The following is a 23,553-nucleotide window of genomic DNA, read 5'->3' on the forward strand; positions in this document are numbered from 1 at the left end:
TTCATGTACCGGTATCTAAGGTCAAGAGGTTTTCCCACCGAAAAATGTTGGCTTTTTGAGGTTCTAATATGCGTTTTCCCACCAAAAATAACTTTTTAAACGTATATTTTTCTACTTCAAAATATTACTTACCAAGCATCCTACGGTGGTAAATGTATCACCACCACCACCATCACATCACGATAGGTAGAACACAATATCCGTGTTGACGCGATGAGGAGAGAATCCCACAATGATAATAAAAAGTCCGAAAATGAAACTTCGAGATAGTAGTTTATTTCAACGTTTCGACTATATCCTAATAGTCATCTTCAGGAATAATTTTTATTATCATTGTGGGATTCTCTCCTCACCATCACATGGTCTTGATTGCGTCATAGTTGACCTAAGGTATGTCTTGACTCTTCGCAAAGCATCAAATGACCTTTCACTAACTGACACTTTAAATACCCCTTGGCCAAAATGTAAGTTTTGTTTATAATGCATTAGTCGACACACATAAGTGTGCTTCTAACCCATTTCTCTGCTCTAACTCATGCCAGAATCTATTTGGAAGTATGGTGCTTTTAATTTTTGTGTAAACAACCCTCAGTGCTATGGGTCCGTGCCTGGGGCGATTGGCAGATGTTTGTTGTCAAAAGCACAAAAAGTCAATCACTCAGGGACTCCGACTTGTAGGGTTATATACGGCCAAAACTCTCAACCATCAAAGTTGTACAAGGTCAGTCAAAAAAAAAAAACAATAGTAATGTAAAAAAGTGGTACCGCTGCACCGCTTCCCTCGGCCTTGAGGTTAAACGGTTTTTTATCGAGGTGCTCAAAGGATCTCTTGATAACTCCAGTCATTCTATGTCCTCTGTTTACAACTGAGGTATGCTGTGCTTGAAATTCTAACATTTCGTCGATTTTCACGCCTAAGTCTTTTTCTTCGGTTACTGCTCTCAGCTGGTGGATGATGGTGTTGTTGACTAGGGGAGACCCGGGCATCTCAACCACCTGTTCACCTTGAGCCACCCTGGATAGATTCAATACTAGATCAGTGAAACATTTTTTCTTTAAATTTTAATACATCTGTTGCCAACTAATTTTGCTAAAAAGTTTTACATTTTGTCTTGGCAAACTCTATAATGGAAAGATCACAAATTATGACCTTTTTAGTGCCCAAAAAGACCTGAAAATTAGTGTCCTGTAGCTTCCTACTGGTTTGCCATTTCTCATTGCAATTTTTGATAGGTATTCTGTGGAAAGGGTTGTTTTATACCTGAGTCAGGTATTTTTGATCGGCCAATTGTGACGCAATTGGCGGCCATCTTGGTATCATCAGTACTCATTGGTAGGTGGGAAAAAGTTTTTCCACATTATATTGATACCTAAGCATATTTTGTTACCACAATTAATTGCAAAGTTGTAGCTCGTGACATCATCAATGATTGTGGTGAGTTTTAAGGACATTAGTTATTCTATATGGTCACCAGGGGGCGTTGAATAGTGGAATAACTTCGTATTTCCTTATTAGATTGGTACCTACGTAGGCATATTTTGTTACCATGATCAATTGCAAAGTTGTAGTTTATGACATTTTCTATGATTATGGTGAGTTTTAAGGTCATTGGGTTTTGAATATGGTCACCAGGGGGGGGGGGGGGGCGTTGAATAGTAGAATACTTAGTATTTCCATATTAAATTGGTAACGAGACATATTTTGTTATCATGATCAATTGCAAGGTTGTAGTTTATGACATGTTCTATGATTATGGTGTGTTTTAAGGTCATTGGGTTTTGAATATGGTCACCAGGGGGCATTGAATAGTAGAATACTTAGTATTTCCATATTAAATTGGTAACGAGACATATTTTGTCATCACAATCAATTACAAAATCGTAGCTGCTGACATGTTCTATGATTGTGGTGAGGTTCAAGGTCATTGGTTTTTGTATATGGTCACCAGGTGGCGTTGAACATTGAAAATGTTAGATTGTTGAGCATTGGAAACCACTTCCCAAGTGGGCATGGTGTCCCTGGACCCCTAGTTTCTCTTCTGGTTGCTCTGCCTGTCCTTCGCAGGGGCGGATCTAGGGACTGTCTTGTATAAGGCGCGAACGGAGGGTGGGGGATCTGGGGGTTATCCCGTCAGACTACATGTATTTCAAATTCGATGTGCATATTTGTGCAATTTCCTGCATTTTACAACTAATACAAGAGGAAATGAGTAGATTATTGCAACACAACTCTCAAACCGGGGCTCGACAATAAGAAATAAACGCTCGGAACTTCGAGGGGCCCTGGTCCCTCGGGTCTCGCCGTTTCTAGATCAGCCGCTGCTTCGAAAGCTCTTCGTTTCGCGGCAGATGTTACAATTCAATGTATCATTGTTACATAATATACATTACAGACTGGTGGCCGCTTAGTAGCAGCAACCTGTCCAACCTTGGGCAATAATTAGACCATTGAAGGGTTGACCATTGAAGGGTTTATGTTAGCGGTAGGGAATCAAATCCTTGTAAGGAATGGATGAAGGTCTCTGAATTCTTGCATGAATTACACCACGAACCTTAAGGCGTTTTGTGAGCCGATTCGATTAGGTCGATTAGCTATTATGCGCATTTGTGAGCCAATGTGTTTAGGCTAATCGGTACATTTGTGAGACGATTTACATAAACTGATTAGGCAAATGCTCCTAATCGTCCCAGGAGGTGTTTAGGCGATTCGATTAGACCTGTTTACAATCAAAAATTAAAATTGCGGAGTGAATTCTTCTTCGTTATATTGTTCAACAGTTTTTTCAACATAATCATTAATCCGCGGTTTTTTATAGATACTTTTTGTATGTTTCATTACTTCTGTTTCAAGAAATATACTGGAACTCGTAGGGCATAAGAGATTATTTCTGACGGCTGTAATCTTCCCATTTTTATTTTGGTCTAGGTATTTGTCAGTTTTGAGCAGCTCATTGATAATAAGAAGCGCTGAACTCTTTTTCTTGTTGTCCATGGAGGCAGCCATGTTACCTGATCGTAGTAACTAAACTGCTCATTTGTGGACCAAAGCTAATCAAATCAAAAGTGCACCTAATCGCACTAGCTAATCAAAACCTAATCTATTCAGCTCACAAAAACCTTTAGTGTCTGATAAGGTCACGTATAGAGCGAAAAGGTGAAGCCAAAATCAGTCGACCATTTTGGAAACAAAAAAGGTAACACACAGCCGACCTGTGTCCGACACACCCATTTCATAAGCTGATGGGCACTTCGTAGATACAAATATACGAATGATTGATTGATCAAAGCATGGCTTCAAAATTTCCCGTGAAAATTTAAAAAATAATGTGTAAAAATTGCTGATTTCGGCAGTCGGCCATCTTGATTCTGATCAGGTCAGTTTTTGGGTACAGGATCACCGACGGGGCATTATTCCTGTTATATATGGGCAGTATTTTGACCATAGTAATTTGCTCTGATTAGAATCCCACACTAATCCCTCGATTCAAAAAATTAGTAGAAGAAATACAACATAGAGAAAAGAACAGTATTCGAACTCAGGCCTGCAAGCGCTAACATAGTGACACTGCTGGACCACCAAGGCAGCCAAATACAGTTGGAATGTTTTACCTACACATGGCCCTCAACCTAAACCATCTGGACCATATAGATCTTTAGTACATGCATTATGAAATGAGATAAGATTTTGAATAAAGTGAATTTGACGCGTCGTCATTGCCTCCCCATTGCTCTCACAAAATTCAACCGTTAGATGTCAGTGTATATGGCCCCTTGAAGAAATACTATAACAAGGCTGTTAATGAATGGAATCTCTCCCAGGAAAGCGCAAAACCATATACGATTTACCTGGTGTTTTTGCTCGAGCATTTGTGCAAGCACTTTCGCCAACCAACATCATTGAAGGCTTCAAGAAAACAGGAATATCTCCTATAAACTCAGATGTATTTGTTGACGCTGATTTTCTACCGTCAGAGGCGTTGAGACCAATACCCCAAACGGCATGGAGGAAGACCAAACCTCATCAATCTCTGATAAACAGCCCACTTCTAGTATTTTAGATGTAAATCCTCAGCCCCAACAACTAAATGGTTCGACCATATCATCAAGTTCAGACGACACAGAGCAAAAGGGCCAGGAGAAAAGTTTCTGCAACAGTGAGATACACCTCAAAGAAATTCTTTGCTTCAAAAATTTAATGAAAGGTCAGCAACTAAACGAAAATCCACTGTATCAAGACTCCAGCAATCAAAATCTTTTGATTGTTAAGAATAGTCACGAATCTGGTGAATCTGAAGACGATGGCAATGTGCCACTGATTTCTGATACTGATCTTTCTGGAGATGAGGTAGTGGATGTGCCTTTTGAAGTTAGCCGTGATCCCGAAGTTGGAGATAATGTTTTCGTTAAGCTAACATCAGACCTTAATAGAACCAATCACTATGTTGCTGAAATTATGGAGATTGATGAGGAGGATACGGATTCATGTTGTGAACTATTTCAAACAGAGTAAGAAGACCAAAGGTCATTTCTCGAAATCAGAAGAACCATCATCTGTATGCAGAAAGGATATTCTTATTTGTCCTATGCCAAAGCCCGAGAGTGTTGGTGGAACAAAACGTACTGCTTGTATTCTTCGGTTTCCGGTGGATCTGACACAGTATAAAATTCAGTAAGCAGCATCACATGCGACTGTTCGGGACTGGAGTTGCTACTGAAAATTACATTTAGTTAGCATAATTTTTACGACGCAAGACCTGGTTGGTCTATAAAAGTTTATCCTGTGTTGGTTAAACATGTATTTTTAATTTCAAATCATATATTGATGTTTGAAGTTTATTTTTTTAAATTGGTAATAAACAACGTTGTTCATATTTTTTTTATAGATAAAATCTTGCATTTTTATTATTAGTGTTTCATCGTGCCCGACATGATTGTTCAACGTGCCCCGTGACAGGGGCACGTTGAACCGGCAAACTCCAAATTTTCTCCCACAAATTTCATAGATTATGCATGGGCGCAAGCTATACAACATCTGACCTAGGACGGACATTCAAATGAAGTTTATCATCCAACAGAAATATTGATGTGATTTCAGTAGATGTGGCATACACGATAAAAAAGTGAAAAACCTGTTCAAGGTGCCCCGGTTTCCCCTATTGTGTTACACATAATTTAACGGCAGGGTTGTGAACGTTCGGGAGAAAAACCTGATCAGGCCTCAGCCCAGTGACTAAGCCCTGAAGAGTGAACAGAGAGCAAGTGTACATCGTTATAAACAAGAGGATTCATCTTCAAAGTTTTCATTCAATTCTAAATTAAAGATTTCACATCTACCGGTATATACTTAAACGTGGACTCGTTGACTACAAAGAAAGCCGAAATCCGTGCAGTAGTTGAGATGCATCGGCCAGCTATCATAGGTATCAAATAACTGAAAGAAGGTCGAGATTTGATCTTCAAGCGTGTGAACTCTACTTCGAAGGTTACGAACAGGGGTGGCGGAAGCTTATTAATTTGGTCCGACCACAGGAAAAAGAGGAACTCTTATCCTAGTCGGTAGAGTTCTGTGGATCGTTAAAAGTAGATAATCTGTTGTTTGCTGATGCGCATTATCAGAGGTGGGCGGGGATAAAATCAAAAAGGAACAAATAAATAAATAAACAAATAAATAAATGTGCGGAACTAAATAGTAAAATATTGGTCAGGTCAATAACGCTCCAAACGCCCTAGTTCCGCCGCATATGATGAACTATTCCATACTATCGAGCAAGATGGACAGCTGGAGGATATGTCTGCTAAAAGACTTGAACCTAGTGCTCTGTGATCGTGTAGACACAAAAAAGTTTACAAGTTTGTTGATTGCACCACAGCAGGCAACTCATCTCTACTTATAGAACTCCAAGCAACAGTCATAAGAAAACAAAGGGTAAAGAAACAGCTAATCCCCCAGACATACTCCTTATTGGTGATTTTAAGTTTTAAAGCATTGATTTTGGAATGGGCAATCAGTTAAGAAGGTCTAGATCAAGCGGTAACACTCTTTTTAAAAGCCACTCAGGTTGCATTCCGTGTGCAACATCAGAAGGAACTCACAAGATGCAGAGAAGGGAAATTCTTTTCAAACTGAGAAGAGCTGGTCGAAGGGATCACAGTAGCAATTGGATTGGGGAAAAGTGATCACTTTACGCTCTTCATCAAAGTGGACCACTCCAATGTCAAGCCACCAGAACAGTAAAGAATCAACTACCCAAAGGCAGATTTAGAAAGACTCTGCTGATATGCAGGAGACGAACTGGGGCAGTGGGCTGGATCGTCTAGGCGTGAATAAAAGCAAGATTGAAAATGCTGTCCAGCGACCAGTACAGCTCAAATCAGTTGGTCGAGCTTGCACTAAGAAACTTAGTAGTGGATGTAGCCCTATGCTCTTTGTAATCTACATCAACGACCTGCCTAACTTCTGAGCAATTAGTGTAAAACTGTTAGCAGATGACACAAAACTGTTCACCCGCAGTGATGTACCAGGTGCCACAAGCCGACCTCGACAAGCTTCCACAAAAGTGCGTCGTCCTGAAGCTTGGCAGCGCTCCTGCAACTACCCACCCTTGGGCAATGTAGAAACAGATGTGACATGATAGATCTTCATAAGTTTATTCATGGAATGTACGATTATGAATGGCCAAACTTCGAGATAATCGATGACCGCACAATCAGGGGGAAGTCTCAGGTTAGCCAAACAACGATAACAATAATAACTGACATTAATACAGCACGGGTATCCAAACTAGAGTCTGTTAAAATGCGTTCAAAACTTGGTATTATTACCCCAGCAACTCTGTTCATGTATCAGTCAGCTCTACCTGGGGAGAAGTAACATCCGAGCAACTCCTAAGCGCTCAAGTGTCATCTATCAGCCCAGGTACCCATCTACTACTGGGTGGAAAGAGGCATTGAGGATACGTGTATTGCCCGAGGACACTACGGTAAAGTAAGGGATTCAACCCACGACCTGGCTTCCCAAAGCCGAATGCTCTAACTACTCGGCCACCCCAATCCCTTACACTGTAGGCTGGACCTTCACAGCAAACATTTCAGAGGATGGTAAAAATCTGATACAGCCTTCCAGAGTGTGCAATGAGAGACCCATCCTTGAACAGCATCAAGAGCAGATTCGATACACACTGGGGGATCTAACCAGTGTCTATATTCCAACTTGCCAGTCTTAAATCCATGCATTGTACAAAAGTTTTGCCACAAATATTAGAGCTACGCATGCCGCATAAATCAAATGCAGTTCAAAAATTAATCGGAATGATCAGACCAGTCAGGGCCTCATACATCTAAAACTCCAAAGATCAAGCTTATGGCACACACAAGGGCTTCCTCCAGATAAGTCTGTGAAAAGTCAACCTCCCTTAGGAATTTAGAAATTCTGATATTGAGTGCAGGAAAATGAGGACTTACACCTGGCAAATTGAATTATTCATACTAAAAAATTAAAGACTTCAGCACCATTTTGTGGTGTTTTCTCCAAATGATGACTCACGCTTAGTAAATTCAAATTGGAATACAAGAAAAGAAGGCTCGAAAAATGTCTTCATAATGTAACATAAAATCAAATGATTCAGACTTCAAATTTAGAGGACCAACCACAACTAAGTCTTTGATTGCATGCAATTTATTTCATTAAAAAACCAACAAATATGTTCATACTGGGTACAGAGTTTTAACTCCCTCCCCTAAACTGTTCAAACTAGGAACAACATACACAACCGATGCATGGTGCAATGCAATCTTGGGATTGTGATAGGCCTACATATTCAATTTCACACTGCCACTGAATGCACTTGAAAAGAGCTCCATCTTAGGTAACCGCTCATCCAAAGTAAATGCAATGCGTCATGGATATCCTGTACATGTGCTTGTTCCTAGTTTGATGAAATTGTTAGTGGTATATACTTTATATCATTAAAAACAACCATTTATAAGAAAATACTCTTTCAATTATTTAACAATGGCAAAATTTCCCAGAGGCCAGTTTTGCTAAACAAAATTCTGACTAGTTACTTATGTCAACTTTCTCATGATGACTTCAACGATGATGACTTTATTCTCAATAAAATGTACGATTCAGTACAATTCTGATGCATTACGAATGACAACCCTTAAATTTTCATTGACATCAATGATCATATAAAAATATCTAGATGAAGAATAAACTAGGGGTCCAAAGTGGGCTAAAAAATAAATCACAATACAGCAAAATGCACAATTTCCTATGAATTTTGTTTATGGTATTCACAGCAATTGCAAACATTTCCCAAATTGTTGCTAAAAAGGCATGAATTTCCAAAAACAAATACTACATTGGCACATTACAGTAAAAGATAAACATAACACCATTTTGTAAATAGTTCAACTGGAAGTTGAAAGGTCGGGCGACATCAAAAGAAAACACTGTTCTTCAGGCCCAACCGACCCAATATATAGGCCTAGCTGTTTCAAATAATTATTTTCGTAATGAAGTAAAATTGCCTATTGATCCCATTTCAGAATTTTGGGTGAAATAACTTTTTTCAAAAAATATCTATGTAGACCCTCCACAAAGCTCTCCATTGTCATAATTTTTTTTTCTTTTTAATCAAAGTGCGGTGTCGGCACTGAGTTGGACATCATCAAATTATTTCATTACATCAATTATTACATTTAACCATATGATTCTGGAAATGGTACAGCTGTGCTCAGGCAATTTTGTTTATCCGACATTAATGGCAACCTTGGAATGTATAATTCCAGGAATTTTGTAGAAAATATACTATAGGCCTATAACAGATTTTGATGTTTTCTTTTCATTCACAGTTTCCATATGGGAAATATGTTCAAAATATAGTTTTTATAGTTTCTTGCATAAAAACCTCAACTTCTTTTTATTACTGTGGTCTTCTGGCTGCTAATCATATTTTTAACTGGAAATTTGGTCCTGTAAAAAATAATTCACTATCTACCCACTTTCAGAATACCCCAAATCTTATTTCTATGAATAGAAAAAAGTAATTTCCTACACCTACCCATTTTTGTGATTGCCTAACCCGAGGGTATAGCCTAACCTTAATTAGATTAAAACAAACTACATGTCATCCTCACTTGCCAGGGTTTGATTGCCTCCCACGGAAGCTCAAGCCAAACAAACCCTGGCGGAAATTCCTTCATTGCACCACCCAAGATTTCTTGGGTGAACAGATTGCCGCTCAGCGCACAGAGTGACCACCTGCCGAGCGGAGGTGGTCAAGGGGTGGTCCTGAAAATTGGTAATTTAAAAAGGGCAGCTATTTGGCAATGCTCAGGGATAAAAACGGGTAAATCAGAAAGGTCAGAAATGTCAATTAATAAATGAAACTAATGTTCGCAACGACCAGCATTGAGTGGGGGAGTGTCCCTCTCGTGTTTAGAAAACTCTCTAAAAGGTCGGAAATCCATTTTTGGACAGAAGATGCTAGGGCTGCAAGCGCCAACATTTGTGGGGCCCTCCCACAAATTTTTGGACAAAATGGGGCTTTTCTGCTCTTTATCAGCAACTGTTTGGATACATGTTTATCTCTTTAGAATTTTCTTTGCAAAGAAAAAAAAAATCCAGACTTTTTGTGAGGTCAATTTGAATTTTGAAGAATATGCCCTTGATCCGATTGGCCCAAGAAATCTTAGGCAGTATAATAGTCCAATGAAGGGTCTGCAGTCAGAGTTTGTGTTTGTGTGAGTTTCGCCAGAAGGTTATCAAACCCTGGTAAGTGAAGATGCTACATGTATATACAAATGTAACTGCACTAAAAACACATTTGCTGCCGATGACGAGATAAATCGTCATGGTGGGTGCAACGCAGTTTGCCATGACGAGTTATATCGTCATCGATTCAATGTCATTTCATAACGTTATTAACAACCTGGCAGAGGCGAGAAACCAGCTAAGAATCGTCTGGCAGTATGGAGAGACAAAGATACTATGATATAGTGGGAAACCAAGTTTCGTGCACACCTGAAATTCTTTTAAAAACTAGGGGTCCAGGGACACCATGCCCACTCGGGAAGTGCTTTGAAATGCTCAACAATCGAACAATTTCGATATTCAACGGGCTAACATATGACCAATGACCTTGAAACTCATCACAATCATAGAACATGTCATGAGCTACACCTTGCAACTGATTGTGGTAACAAAATAGGTGCCTAGGTGCCGATATAATAAGGAAATACTTAGTAATCCTCACTATTCAATGCCCCTGGTGACCATTTACATAAACCAATAATCCTGAAACTCACCACAATTATAGAACATGTATTCGCTACAAGTTGACAATTGATTGTGGTTAGAAAATATGCATAGATACGAATATAAATAGACAAATTGTATATGATTTAATATTCAACTCCCCCTGGTGGCAAGAACTATGATAAGGGTAACCCCAATTCCACGTGAAATGTATCTTTTGACAGTGCTAATAACAATCAAATATAAAGACCATAGTTTAAAACCTTGATATTTTCCTCAAAAATCCGTTTTCCAACTTACGAATGAGGACTGATGACACTAAGATGGCCGCCAATTGCGTGATAATTGACTGATGGCACCAATCAGATATGCTACAGATCCCTCCTCATAGAATAGCTATTACAAATTTCAATGAAAAATGGTAGACCATTAGCAAGCTACAGGTCTTGGAATTTAGGCCAAAATTGTGTCTGATTGATCCAATTTTTCTCATGCCGACGGGCCCTTGGGAGGCAAAAATATATATGAAAAATCAAGATAATTGATGGAATTGTTTTCCAAATTTCCCTTTAAAACTTGAAAAATGTATGAAAAGTGCTGATTTCTGTGAACAACAAAGGCTGCCAGTCAACCGTCTTGATTCAGATCGAGCCAGTTTTTGGGCTGAAGATGTAACTAGGGTAGATACATGTCTAAAACAAATATCAGGACAATCGATTGAAGCATTTTCTAAACTTTCCAAAATAACTGGATTCCGTCTATGGACGGATGGACAGACGGACGAATAAAAAGTGAACGCAATACGGGAAATCGTCAAATTATAAATCTTATTCTTTTAGATTTCTATTTGAATTTTCACTGGCAGGAAACAAGAGAGAATCTCTTCACCATTGCCAGTGACGAGTTGTCTAGTCATCGGTTTTATTTATACTGAAATAGATCAGTTTATTGCTTATCAATAAACAAATAATGCTGGTAGGATATATATCGCACAATGTCAAAAATTAGCGCCGGAAATGGCGACCGGACCTTAACTGCTTGGTGTCAGCAAATGTGTTAAAACCATGTTTGCAAACTTTTTCACCCTTGGTCCCTCACGTTATGAATTTCCTCCAACCTGACAATGGTCTCTAGTGAGAGTCCAAAGCATCGTGTCGATTTTTGATTCCAAAATTAATTTCCTTTTTAATCTTATATAATTGTATACTTACTAAAATCAAATATTTTATAAACACACATGTTTTGGAGACTCTCTCTAATCAGAAGAAATTGCTTCTCTTGTTTAGATAAACAAATTTCGCTTTCTGGCAAAATAATTGATACCATGCTTCTCATATCTGCTGACTTTAAAAGTGGACGCGGCTGGCTTCATACCCTGTACATTACGGGCAATTAATTCTAAAATCATGTTCAAGCTGACAATAACAGATCCAGCAGCAAGAAATTAACTGATTCTATATTTTATCGCAACTTACAAAAAAACCCGGCCGATCATGAGAAACAAGGTGACATTATTTTTAGCCACACCTTTCAAATTTGTATACAGTGAGTTCTAATCTTAATCTCTAATGCTCACCATGTCTGAGTGAACACTATTCATACTCTTAGCTGACAAGTAAAATAGTAGTCAAAACCTTGCGCCTCAGTTAACATCGCTACAGTTGACTGCCAAGCACTCTTGACCATTGAATAAGGCGAAGTCTAATCTATCAAGTGTCTGTATGACAGGACGGATAGAAACAGTTTAACTAACTTTAAGCTCACCACAATACAGTCATCAAGCCCGCTTAAACTCAAGGATGTGGGCACACATTATGCTAAACCTACGTTTTCCAGGCAAGCATCAGGAACTTGATTCATTTTCTTCTGGGACGACTAACAATGACTTTTGAATCAACAAAACTATTTTATCTGTAAAGAGAGAAAATAGCCAAGATATTAAGAGTCAGTGCTGGAGACCAGGGTTCATTTTGCCACTGCTGACCCAAATTCACTGCCCATGTCATACCAAATTCACTACCAACTGCAACTTTTTAAAAAATTAGCTAATTTTCAAGCTAATTACCATATGCCATACTAATGCTATTTTCATTAGTTGGAGTCCGCCTGGGACTGGAAAAATTGGTCAGAATTGGATGAAATGTGAATTATGTGCTCTTATTTCTATAGAAATAACCCACTGGAATTTTAGTCCAAAATCCGTGAAAATCCGAATAAAACCGATCCGAATCAAGCGAGTTATACTGTACCATTAAAACTCACAAGGGCGAAGGGGAAAAATAAAAATATGAATTTTTACTATCACAGGTTTTAAAATGGGGAGAGAACATGCCAATTTCTTCGGTATTGTCATATCACGGAATTGCAGAACTTTCCAAAAACATGGAATTTCTTCACTTTCACTGTAAATAGTAGTTTTCCAGGGATAACCAGCATCGGCCAAGGCACCGAATCGATGCATAGGCTTAGCTTCGAATCCCACTTTTTGCACGCAATTTCATCCGACATTATTTCATGGTACCGTTCACTGGCTGGTAGTTACCAGCTGCAGCAGCAATCAGAATCTAGTCCGAAAAGGAGATCGGCACCGGGGCAAACATTGGTTATCAAAGTTAATTGACTTTTTGCAAATTTAGTAACCGATTATTATCAGTCTGGGGTTTGAGCACATCACTCGTCGGGCCGTAGTTTCAGTAGTACATAGTTAGTGTGGGGTCAGCAGTCAATGTTGATACATTGAAACCTCGTTCTAACAGCTGGGGAAAAAATAATAAGTTTGTAATATCCGATAGTTCATTAGATCCGTTATCATCATTTATGCATGAAAAGAGAACACCCCCTGATGTGATGAAACACAAACCAATTGGTTTTATTGAGTAGGCCTACTATTTAAGTATAAATACTGTCAGCTAATAAATCGTTCATTGACAACTGCAAACTATGAAATAAAATATAAATGCAAACCATAAATTCAGATATGACCTTAAACCATGGTGTGAACATTACAGGCTAACTGGTCGACTACTGGTGTATCACGTTTTTCATTTGTGTTTCTCCCCGAAGATGCGAGAACGAGGAGATGAATATGATAACATTATGCCGGTAAAAACGTCAGAACAATTTTAAGACTTCAGAGTTAGTCCCTTTTTCAATTTCTCCGATGATCTCAATCGTTTTGTAATGCACATTTGTTGCCATCATTAAGTGAGTGTAAATATCACTGTAAACAGATAAAAAATGAGCGACTACTACAAATTGTAGCAGCCAGCAATACCTTGCATATATCATTAATCTGTATCACTAATCTAAGATAATTCAAACAATACTGTCTCTTGGTTTAAAGCAGATAAACAAGTGTGATTGGTTATGGCTGGCGATCGTTAGAACTGATGAAAATATGTAGTAGGACTTCAAAACTTTGGTCGTTATAACCGAAAGTTCATTAGAAAAGGGGTCGTTGTTTCATGAAATTTAACCGTAAATGAGAAGGATTTGGCCGGGGATATTTTGCTATTCATAACAAGCGATGGTTTGTTAGTTCCGAGGTCATTAAAACAAGGTTCCACTGTAGATTAATTACCCACGTAGGTTCTCAATTTTTTCGTTTGGAAGTTTCATTAATTAGTTGAATGATGATAGTAATGAATTATCACAAAGGCCTACGGGGCACTGGTGTTGCCGGGCTGTTTATTCGGTGGTATAATTGATAGCCTCCGTTCGGTGCTGCCACCTTCATGGTCTGCATATAGTTTGAAGTCTTGGCGGGAGCAGTGTTAGTTTGTTGGCGGTCGCCTTCCAGGCAACCACTCTGTGAAATATATGTTGATGTGATTTACACTGTTCCCGCAGGTCTTTCGTTGTTGTTTAATGTTGGTTGGTGGAGTGAACCTCCGGACAGACGAGGCATATACAGGATTTACAAGAAAGCCCCGTCACATTTGGCACCCTCGATGGGATTGGGAAGGTCATCACTACACCGGAAGATACGTGGATCTACAATTTGCGTTTGGTAGTGGATGCTTTGTGTCATTCGGCGGTGGCTACGCCAGTGCACTTTGTTGATGACAAACTTGATCAACCCGTGAACGGCCTGGGTTTTGCTCGGCGTGATCTCATGGCGGCTCAAGAAGCTGATACTGATATCCGTCGTATTGTCAAGCAGATCAAGTCAGTTGGTCGTTACGTGCCGTCTTCTCGGTTGGATCGAAAATAGCAGAAATATAACTACGCTATGAATGATGGCTTGTTATGTCGTCGTGTTGTCGAGGACGAATCGGAAATTTTTAAAGTTGTTTTGCCGTCTGCTGAGATCTCTTTTGTTTGCAAGATGTTGCATGATGACCTAGGTCATCCGGGTCGCGATAAAACGTTGGGTATGATTCGTGAGAGATTTTTCTGGCCGGGGATGTATTCAGATATTGACCGATACGTTAAAAGTTGTTCGTGTTGTGTTACCAATAAAGCTCCTACTCCTTCACAACAGGCTACTTTAGTTCCTATCACAGCGTCTGAGCCTTTGGAGGTGGTGTGTCTCGATTTCTTAACTTTGGACAAAAGCAAAGGTGGTTTTGAGAACGTTTTAGTCATCACTGACCATTTCACTAAGTATGCTTTAGCTGTTCCGACACGGAACCAGACTGTACGAACAACCGCCCGTGTTCTATTCAATTCTTTCATTTCAAAGTTTGGAATCCCTAAGAGGATTCACTCTGATCAAGGTGCGAACTTTGAAAGCGGTCTCATAAAGGAATTATGTTCGATTTTCGGCATCAAGAAATCGCGCACTACGCCGTATCATCCCATGGGAAACGGTGCTTGTGAGCGCTTTAATTCAACTTTAATTCAACGTTTGGGTCTTTTGGAACCTGCAAAGAAAATTGCATGGAAAGATCATTTGTCTTCGGTTCTGTTTGTGTACAATTGTACGCCTCACGAGTCCACTGGTTTTTCACCTTATCGCTTAATGTTTGGCAGGACTCCGATTTTGCCTGTAGACGAGGTTTATCAATTAAGCAAGCCTTCACGGCAATATACAGCTACTCGAGTTTAATTCTTTATGGGCTCAGGCCAAAGTAAAGTTAGCGAAGTCAGCCGAGAATTCAAAGAAATACTATAATTCCAGGGTTCGTGGTATTTCGGTCGCCGTGGGTGACTTCGTTTTGGTGAAACGTGTAGGCATTAAGGGACGCGATAAACTCGGGGACAAGTGGGAAGAAAATCCATATGTGATTGTATCCCAGCCTAATACGGAAATACCAGTCTACGTGGTTAGAGACACTGTGTCTGGTAAGACGAGGACGCTTCATCGGAACTTGCTGTTGTTCCTTTCAGTTCCGCTGCATCCAAATCGCAGCTCTGAGGTTGTTGGAGTTGGGAAACATGGTTCCGGGATTAGGAGAGATAAGACTAGTTCAGTTGAGCCTGTGGAGTTGGTCAGCAGCACGAGTTGTGATGAGACCGATGAGTTTATCTTGTTCGATCGGGGAGCTTCTCAGGGGACTTTTCCTCTTAATGAGGAATTGTCTGGTATCCCTCGTTCATTAACAGTGGACACCTCCGACGACGAATCTACTTTATCTGTAGTCGCATTGGACGTGAGTCCGGAAAGTCATTCTGTCGTTGAATCACCCCCCGTTGAGAGCGTTTCTCCTAATGAGGCTTGGCCCGACGACAGTCCGCTAGGTGTTGATACGTCTCTTGTTGCGGACGTGCCTTTTGATGAGATTAGGCCGGAGGTCGATCCATCTAATGAGGTGCAATCACCAGATTTTTCCGTGCGTCCAGCCCTTGCCGATCGTCCTACAAGGGTAAGACGTATGCCTGAACGGTTTGCTGACTATCAGGTTGGCGCTTTAACGGTAGGTCCTTCGTGGCAACAGAAGCTGGATACTTTGTTATTGGCAAGCAAAGATGCTTCGATAAGCGGAAATCCGACTCTGTTGGCAGCGGTCTTGAAACTATGTGAATAAGTATTTTTAAAATGTCATCAAATGTCCGGGTTATTGAAACATGTATATCCATTATTTATCCAGTATATCCATTATTTTGCGTTGTGCGTTTTAATTCATTTTGGCTTTTTTTTTTCTTGTCTCTTCATTTTCGTGATGTCTATAAGATGAAGTCGTGTATTACGACAAATTCTTTGAAGCTACGTCGCTTCTTATGTGTTTATTTATCTCGATCTGGGGACAGATTTTCTTTGGAAGGGTGGTGTAGATATGCCGGGTCTTTCAATATATATATTAATTTATGTGTGTGATGTAAGTTACATGCCTGTATGTGAAACTGGGTGTAAAGTTTGAAGTGAAATTTTTAGAATTAGTATTGTAAATGACTGTGGGAGTGGTTTGGATTTTGTTTATGTAAATTCTATTAAGTCACTATTAATTAAGAGCTTGTAGTAGTTCTTGGTCGGTAATCTGTGCTTTGTTCTGAATGATTTCTCGCTGCGTTCCGTCCGTCTGGAAGGTAGGGAATTTTAAAAAAATATTAGATTGCTGAAACGACATCCTGTTTAAGTCACTTATTTCGGGGACGAAAGTTCTTGACGTTAAGGGAGGGTGTTGCCGGGCTGTTTATTCGGCGGTATAATTGATAGCCTCCGTTCGGTGCTGCCACCTTCATGGTCTGCATATAGTTTGAAGTCTTGGCGGGAACAGTGTTAGTTTGTTGGCGGTCCCCTTCCAGGCAACCACTCTGTGAAATATATGTTGATGTGATTTACACTGTTCCCGCAGGTAAGAAAGCTTCGTATGATTCTGACTTAATTATTTATCATGTGTAATATTTATTGGTTAGTTTGTTGGCGGTCGCCTTCCAGGCAACCACTCTGTGAAATATATGTTGATGTGATTTACACTGTTCTCGCAGGTCTTTCGTTGTTGTTTAATGTTGGTTGGTGGAGTAGACCTCCGGACAGACGAGGCATATACAGGATTTACAAGAAAGCCCCGTCACACTGGTAAGGAAAAAATACGTCCGCTGCCTTGTCTGACAAACGGTATCCCGTGGGAAAACTCGGTTACTATTCATAGTGAAAATGAAGAAATACTGTGTTTTAGGAAAATTCCGCAATTCCGTGTTACCATGATATGCAGAGATGCTAGGGCCAAAGTACCAAAATTCCGGAATTTAGAACGGGCGTTTTTGCATCGCCGGAGATGCAGTGTCACGATCGGCATCTTTCATCTGAAAATACGACGGCAGGCATTCGTTGTGCTTCACATCCCTCGCTGCCTTCTTATGCCGCGCGCTATCCGGGTGACGAAGAATATCTTTTTTCCCGCCACTACCGTATTTGACCTGGTCTTTACAAACGACGCTGTACGCCACGCCAGCTAAGTCTATCTTACGAATGTAGTTCGATAAGTAGACCCGTTACTGTCCTTACACTCTAGCCATTGCCAGTTAAATTTATTTTTTATACCGCTGTCAATTGCCTCTATATCGGCCAACTCCCAACTGACAATCTTTCCCTGCGTGCTCATTTTGCAGACCGTCCCGCAAAAAGAAAGTTACAAAGCTGCGTGCCTCAGGAAATAGCACGCGCGTGGTAATAATTAAGATGATATTTATCAAATATTATCTTAATTATTACCACGTGCATCTTCACATTGTTGGCCGTCAGCGGGACGATGTACAACGGCCGGCGCGTAAAGATAATTGACTTTTAATTGGAAATGGCGTCACAACAGTTGCGCTCCGTCTACGCACGCACAGATACCACAACAAGCACACATATATACATTGTAGCAGATCGTCCTCGGAAACAGAGACCAAGATAAAATAACACAGAAGCGACGACGAGTACAAACAAACGAACGCTTTTACTGTCCGTGCCATTACTGGTCGCCGCGAGGAATTCTCACCAAATTTCCGGAATTGACATCGGCGATCCTAAATTTCCGGAATTCCGGATATTTCCGGAAAACTAGCATCTCTGGATATGACAAAACTGCATTTTTTTTCTGAGTGTTTTTTCTACAAATCTTTTTGGAAGGGCTGCAGAAAAAATGAAATATAGTGAAAACTGTATTGGATTGAATTCAAATGATGGGAGAAAACTTTTTGTGCAGATAATTAGATCGAAAATAAGGACAGAAAATATAAAGAAAAAGGTTTATTTTTTGGAATTAAGAATGGAAACTTCAGCATGAGTTTTGGCAGAATTGCAGTAGATCCATGATCCCAGATAATAAACTAGGGGTCCAGTCACACCATGCCCACTTGGGAGGTGGTTTGAAATGCTCAACAAAAAGAGAATTTCAATATTATACGCCCCTGGTAACACATTCAGATAGCAATGGCCTTAACCCTCTTGTTACTGGATTTCAACAATGTACTACTCAGACACATATATTTCTCATAATTGCAGTATGAATAGGAGTCATTTTCAAACATGACAGCTCCATTATCAAAATAGACACAGATTTTAGAAGGGATTATAACAACCTTTCAAATGATTTAAAAACGTTCTGTATAAGCTGTAGTTGGCGCACTGGGGGTTCATTATAGTTATTTGACTCACTTTCACTTCCGGGTTTTAACTCTGAATCATCTTCGGCAATATAATGACTATCAAATGGATAAATAAAAGCTGATGCCCCCTATCAGCCCAGCAGGAGTATTTTAATCGCAATTATCAACTGAGGTCTTTGACGAGTGTATCTATTTGTGTACACACTCATGTGTGTGATAGACTGGGACTACGTCATCAATATGCCTCGCTTTGGAATTTAAATATGGTGACTCTCATCTACCATAAATTCTGCCGATATGGGTTAATCAGGGAGAATTGGAAATTTCAACTAGCACTACGCTAAACAACAAAAGTAGAAATGAATGGCTAATTATAGTTTTATCACTGCAGTTCCCCTTTGAGACCTATTAGGGTTACACAGTGCGACTTGCAGTAGGGACGTAAAATTCTTCTAAACTCTTGTTCCAAGTCATTACAAATGATTCTTAACCCATTAGCACTTAAGCCACCAGTAACCGCCCTGTCTATTACCGGTACTCCTCAAGCCGCATAATCCCCCCCCTCCATTTGTCGTATGCTGCACAAAAATGGTTTAAGTGGGATTCAAACCCAATAGCTTATGATAAACTAGACATCTAAGTCCTCAAAATGCCGTAAAGAAATCAACAACCTCCTATTTCAATTTCTTAAGTATTTAGAGTATGAACATGACAGATCTAAGCGCTCACTTCAAATCCAAGTAAGTTTCGATGTATTTCAGGGGGCCAAAAGGACACGATTTTGGTGGCCCACCTAATCAAATCTTATGTCATATGAAAGCCTTGACTATTACAGCCCCTACTACAAAATAACAAAAACTAATAGTGCACGAAAATAAACAGCAAAAGAGCTATTCGGTATCGTGATGAACTTGGATTTTCCCTTGAATTTTCTGAGGAGTAATTGACACTACATGGTGAAAGTCCTGAGAGCTAATGGGTTAATTAACTACTTGTGTACCTAGAAAATTCTGTATGCGCCCGTCTTTGCTCCACTTTTTTTCCTTCTTCATCAGCAAATAAATCGGAACGCCCGTCGTCAATATAAGCGCCATGCCGATCAGAGTTTGAAACGGTCGCGTGATCACCGGCAAAACAATCAGATATATCGACACTAAGGTGAACAATACCGGTACTATCAGCCACACCTGAAAAATATAGTACAAACACTATACAACAAACGCCATTGGTATCCTCGGCAAAACTTTTTACTGTAGAGAGGTTCAACCCTTTCAGTGATGACTCATATCCGAAAGTGCTGGTGATAATTTGAAAACTTTAAAATATTCCATCCAGTGTGTTCAATAACATGCATACCGCTATAGTGCAACTTCATCTCTGAAAACTGTTGGCGTTAAGACATTGGCAGTGGCATTAAAAAGGATGGCAGTGGCCATGGCCTGGGACTGCATATCAATTGCTTTTATTGACTGTTTTTACAATACACTATAGGAGGAATCTATATATATATATATATCTAATCCATTTTTGATATATCTTATGTATCGCAAATTCAGGTTTTTTGATATATCAAAATTTCTAAATTTGTAATGTTTTTATGAAGTTCAGTAAGTAGGATACAACAGAAAGTGTAGTTTCGTTGTAATTCTTAACTTCTGCATCTACCATCTTGTGATGTGACTTTTCTATTTGGTGCTTATTCAGCCTGCTCTTTCTGGGATTCCCGAAACATTCCTCAAGTTTAAATATCAGACTCATCACCTCTCTCTTGTTATGATCAAGGTACATTGTTTTTGTCTAAACAGCTTCATTTGTTTCTACTTCTAAACTAACTCTCGTAACCTACACTTCATTCTCTTTACTTGTTCTCACTTATTGCTTCCTCCCAAGCAAAAACCGTAGACTTATATTCCAATTTCCTACATTCCTCAAATTCCTAAGCTATGTTCTCACCCTATTCGTACCTGACTCCATTTAATGTGTTCAGGTTTGGTCTGTTTTTAGTAATGTTTAGTTTTACAATCGTTACCCCACTATACCCAACATCTAATAATATTTACCAATCACTCTTCAACTCCCTCCTGAACTAACCTTCGAGTCTTTCTATTTCAGTAATAGTAACTCCACCTGAATTCGCTTTTTTAGTAATGTTTAGTTTCACGATAGTTTCACTTACAACAATAGTTACCCCACATCTAATAATAGTTCTTATTACTTCCCCGCTAACTCCCACCTTGTAACTTGAGCCACTTTTTTCTTAGCATGCACACATCAATCGCATGCTACAGTGCACACACTACTTCGCTATTCTACTATTGGCTCAACAATGCGACCTACGTACCTTAATAGGTCTCTCCCAGTCCGGCTCTTTCCAGCGGTAAATGAGTAACCCAACAACTGGCACTACTATTCCAACGCAATCGACAAATTCTAAATAGTTCAACAGTTCATAGACATTCGAACTGACCAGCATTAAAGAACTGAACAGACCCTACAACAAAAGAATAAGAAACGAAAAATAGAACAATTTAAGCCAAGTTCTATCTACAAGTGTATAGGACTGATTGTCGAAACTAAGACAGCCACCAATTGCGTAAAAATTGGCTGATCACAATGCCAAATAGAATCTGCAGGCCTAAGTATTCAGACAATAAATGAGCTTATATTGAATTAAAAAGTTTACAGCACAGCCAGCTTTTGTCCGGTGGACACTTGTGTCCAATCATACTTCCCAAAATAACTGGATTATGTCTACCGATAGATGAACGGACAAAAAGTGAACACAATTGCTCACTGGGCTTCAAGTCCGAAGTGGGCTAAAAATTGAGGTTCTGTGTAAGGCCACAGGATGACCATCTTGACTATGAGAGTTGGTTACATTTTATACATACGTACCATGATTAACAGGGCGGGAATTGGAGTGAAATACTTCATGTTGACCATTGAAAACACTTTTGGCAGATGACTAGATCGAGCACCAACAAATAAAATTCTAGAAAAAAAATCAAAGACCTCAATTGTAAGTGGGCCTAGTAACAATTGTTTATAACACAGTATTAAATAGAAGACTATTCAACCCTATCAGTGCTGACTAAGTAATTCCTAGAAGTGCTGGAGATAATTTGAAAATTCTTTAAAAAATTCCACCCTTAACCGCGTCTTAACCGCAGTTTATTGTCAGTTACTAATGATGCACTGTTGTTTGACAAGTGCCGCCAACTTATCATCAATTTATATACCCATATGTCACTGCAGTGTAGATGCACTGAAAGGGTTAAGTAAACTAACTTGCTAAAAAGATACTTCACTTTACTCATGATAAGATTGGCAAATGACAATTTAAACGATCCCAATCACTCTATCCAGTTAATTTTGTGCTCTGAGTTAACATACATTTGGCAGACAGCTAATACTCCAAAACTAATGGTTAACAAACAAAAGGTCTACGGGCCTTATACCTTCATGACGCAGTAGCAGAAGAATGATCCAGTATTCAAAGTTTTACAAACAGTTTTACATCGTAACGATGTAACAAGTTTTAAAATAGTTAAGATGGTATAGGTTATGTGGCGATAATTTTCATTTTCTGTTAATATATCCTAACCTGAAAAGGCAAGCCCATTTTTGCTGCCCCATAGATCACACACTACATGAAAAAATTCTTACACCTATAATCATGAAAATGCATCAAGAATCCCAGGCCATTTCGTGCTAGAAATTCAAGATGGCTACCCTGGCGGCCATATTTGAAAGCTGGTGACCTCCATATACAATAGGCATGGACAGCTTACCTACCCTGATCCTCACACCAAATTTTGCAAAAAACCATCAAGATTTGCAGGCTGTATCGTGCAAACAAGAAATTCAAGATGGCCACCACAATGGCAGCCATATTTGATCACCAATGACCTTTTTTACAATAGGGGCGGACATCTCGTCAGACCCAATCTTCAAGCTTATTTTCAGAAAGATTCATCACAAATTACAGGCGAATTACTGTGTCAAATTCAATTCAATTCCAGAGGGCCTGGCTTAGGCCTAATGCAATAGGAGAAAATAAAGATTCGACTTTTTGAAAAACCAGCACAGATGCCTCTTCAAATCATATGTAATTCAGAAACTCAGTGCTTCTTAGTTTGATGTCCCTGTTTGCATAACGCACGTGGTTTATGGGATCATTCATTTATTACGTACGCAAAAAATTTGAATTTTTCAACCCCCCCTCCCCCTCTGTACGCAAAATCGGCCATTTTTTCGTATACATTAAGCATTACAGTACGCAATTGTACTGACCCCTCCCCCCTCCCCTAATGCGTACGTAATAAATGAATGACCCCTATATTATTGTTTAAATCGAAACGTCTTCAACAGCTGATATAACCGCATCCGCGCCTGTTAATCATCTTAATTGATTCATATACTAAAATGCTCACTATAAAAAAACTTTTTCCGGTGAATCAATTAGGAATTTTTCAGTAGATATCAGACACTAAGTACCGTTCTTTACAGGTTTATTTGTTGTATGTCATTAACGATCAGTTATATAATACTTTATTCATAACTTTGAAGCGGCGCGCCGGCAGCAAACGCTCAAGCAAGGTCAGTCACGTAAGCCAACGATAACACGAAACAGACCATGGTTTTTCGGGTTAAGAGCGTCTCTCCACATAAATTAGAGGGACTATAATGACAATTTGTTGACACTAACCTTTAATAAACTTCGTATGGATACAATCAAGATAATCCACCCTATAATTCCACTATTCAATGATTGACACGCAGCTTACACATGGCGCCGCCATTCATTACGCTAG

General features: G+C 39.4%; 1 protein-coding gene across 1 annotated transcript; it reads right to left on the reverse strand.

The window, feature by feature from the left end:
- Nucleotides 1-7,672: 7,672 nt before the first annotated feature.
- Nucleotides 7,673-21,701, reverse strand: LOC141910028 (large neutral amino acids transporter small subunit 2-like). The gene is made up of 4 exons (XM_074800717.1): nucleotides 21,635-21,701; nucleotides 21,081-21,230; nucleotides 19,740-19,926; nucleotides 7,673-12,172 (listed from the first exon to the last, which is right to left on the reverse strand). The coding sequence occupies exons 1-4, from the start codon at nucleotides 21,680-21,682 to the stop codon at nucleotides 12,105-12,107; spliced, it is 453 nt and encodes a 150-aa protein (XP_074656818.1). The 5' UTR covers nucleotides 21,683-21,701; the 3' UTR covers nucleotides 7,673-12,104.
- Between the last annotated feature and the right edge of the window lie 1,852 nt (nucleotides 21,702-23,553).

Source organism: Tubulanus polymorphus, chromosome 8, assembly GCF_964204645.1.
Source record: "Tubulanus polymorphus chromosome 8, tnTubPoly1.2, whole genome shotgun sequence".
Taxonomy (NCBI): Eukaryota; Metazoa; Nemertea; class Palaeonemertea; order Tubulaniformes; family Tubulanidae; genus Tubulanus; species Tubulanus polymorphus.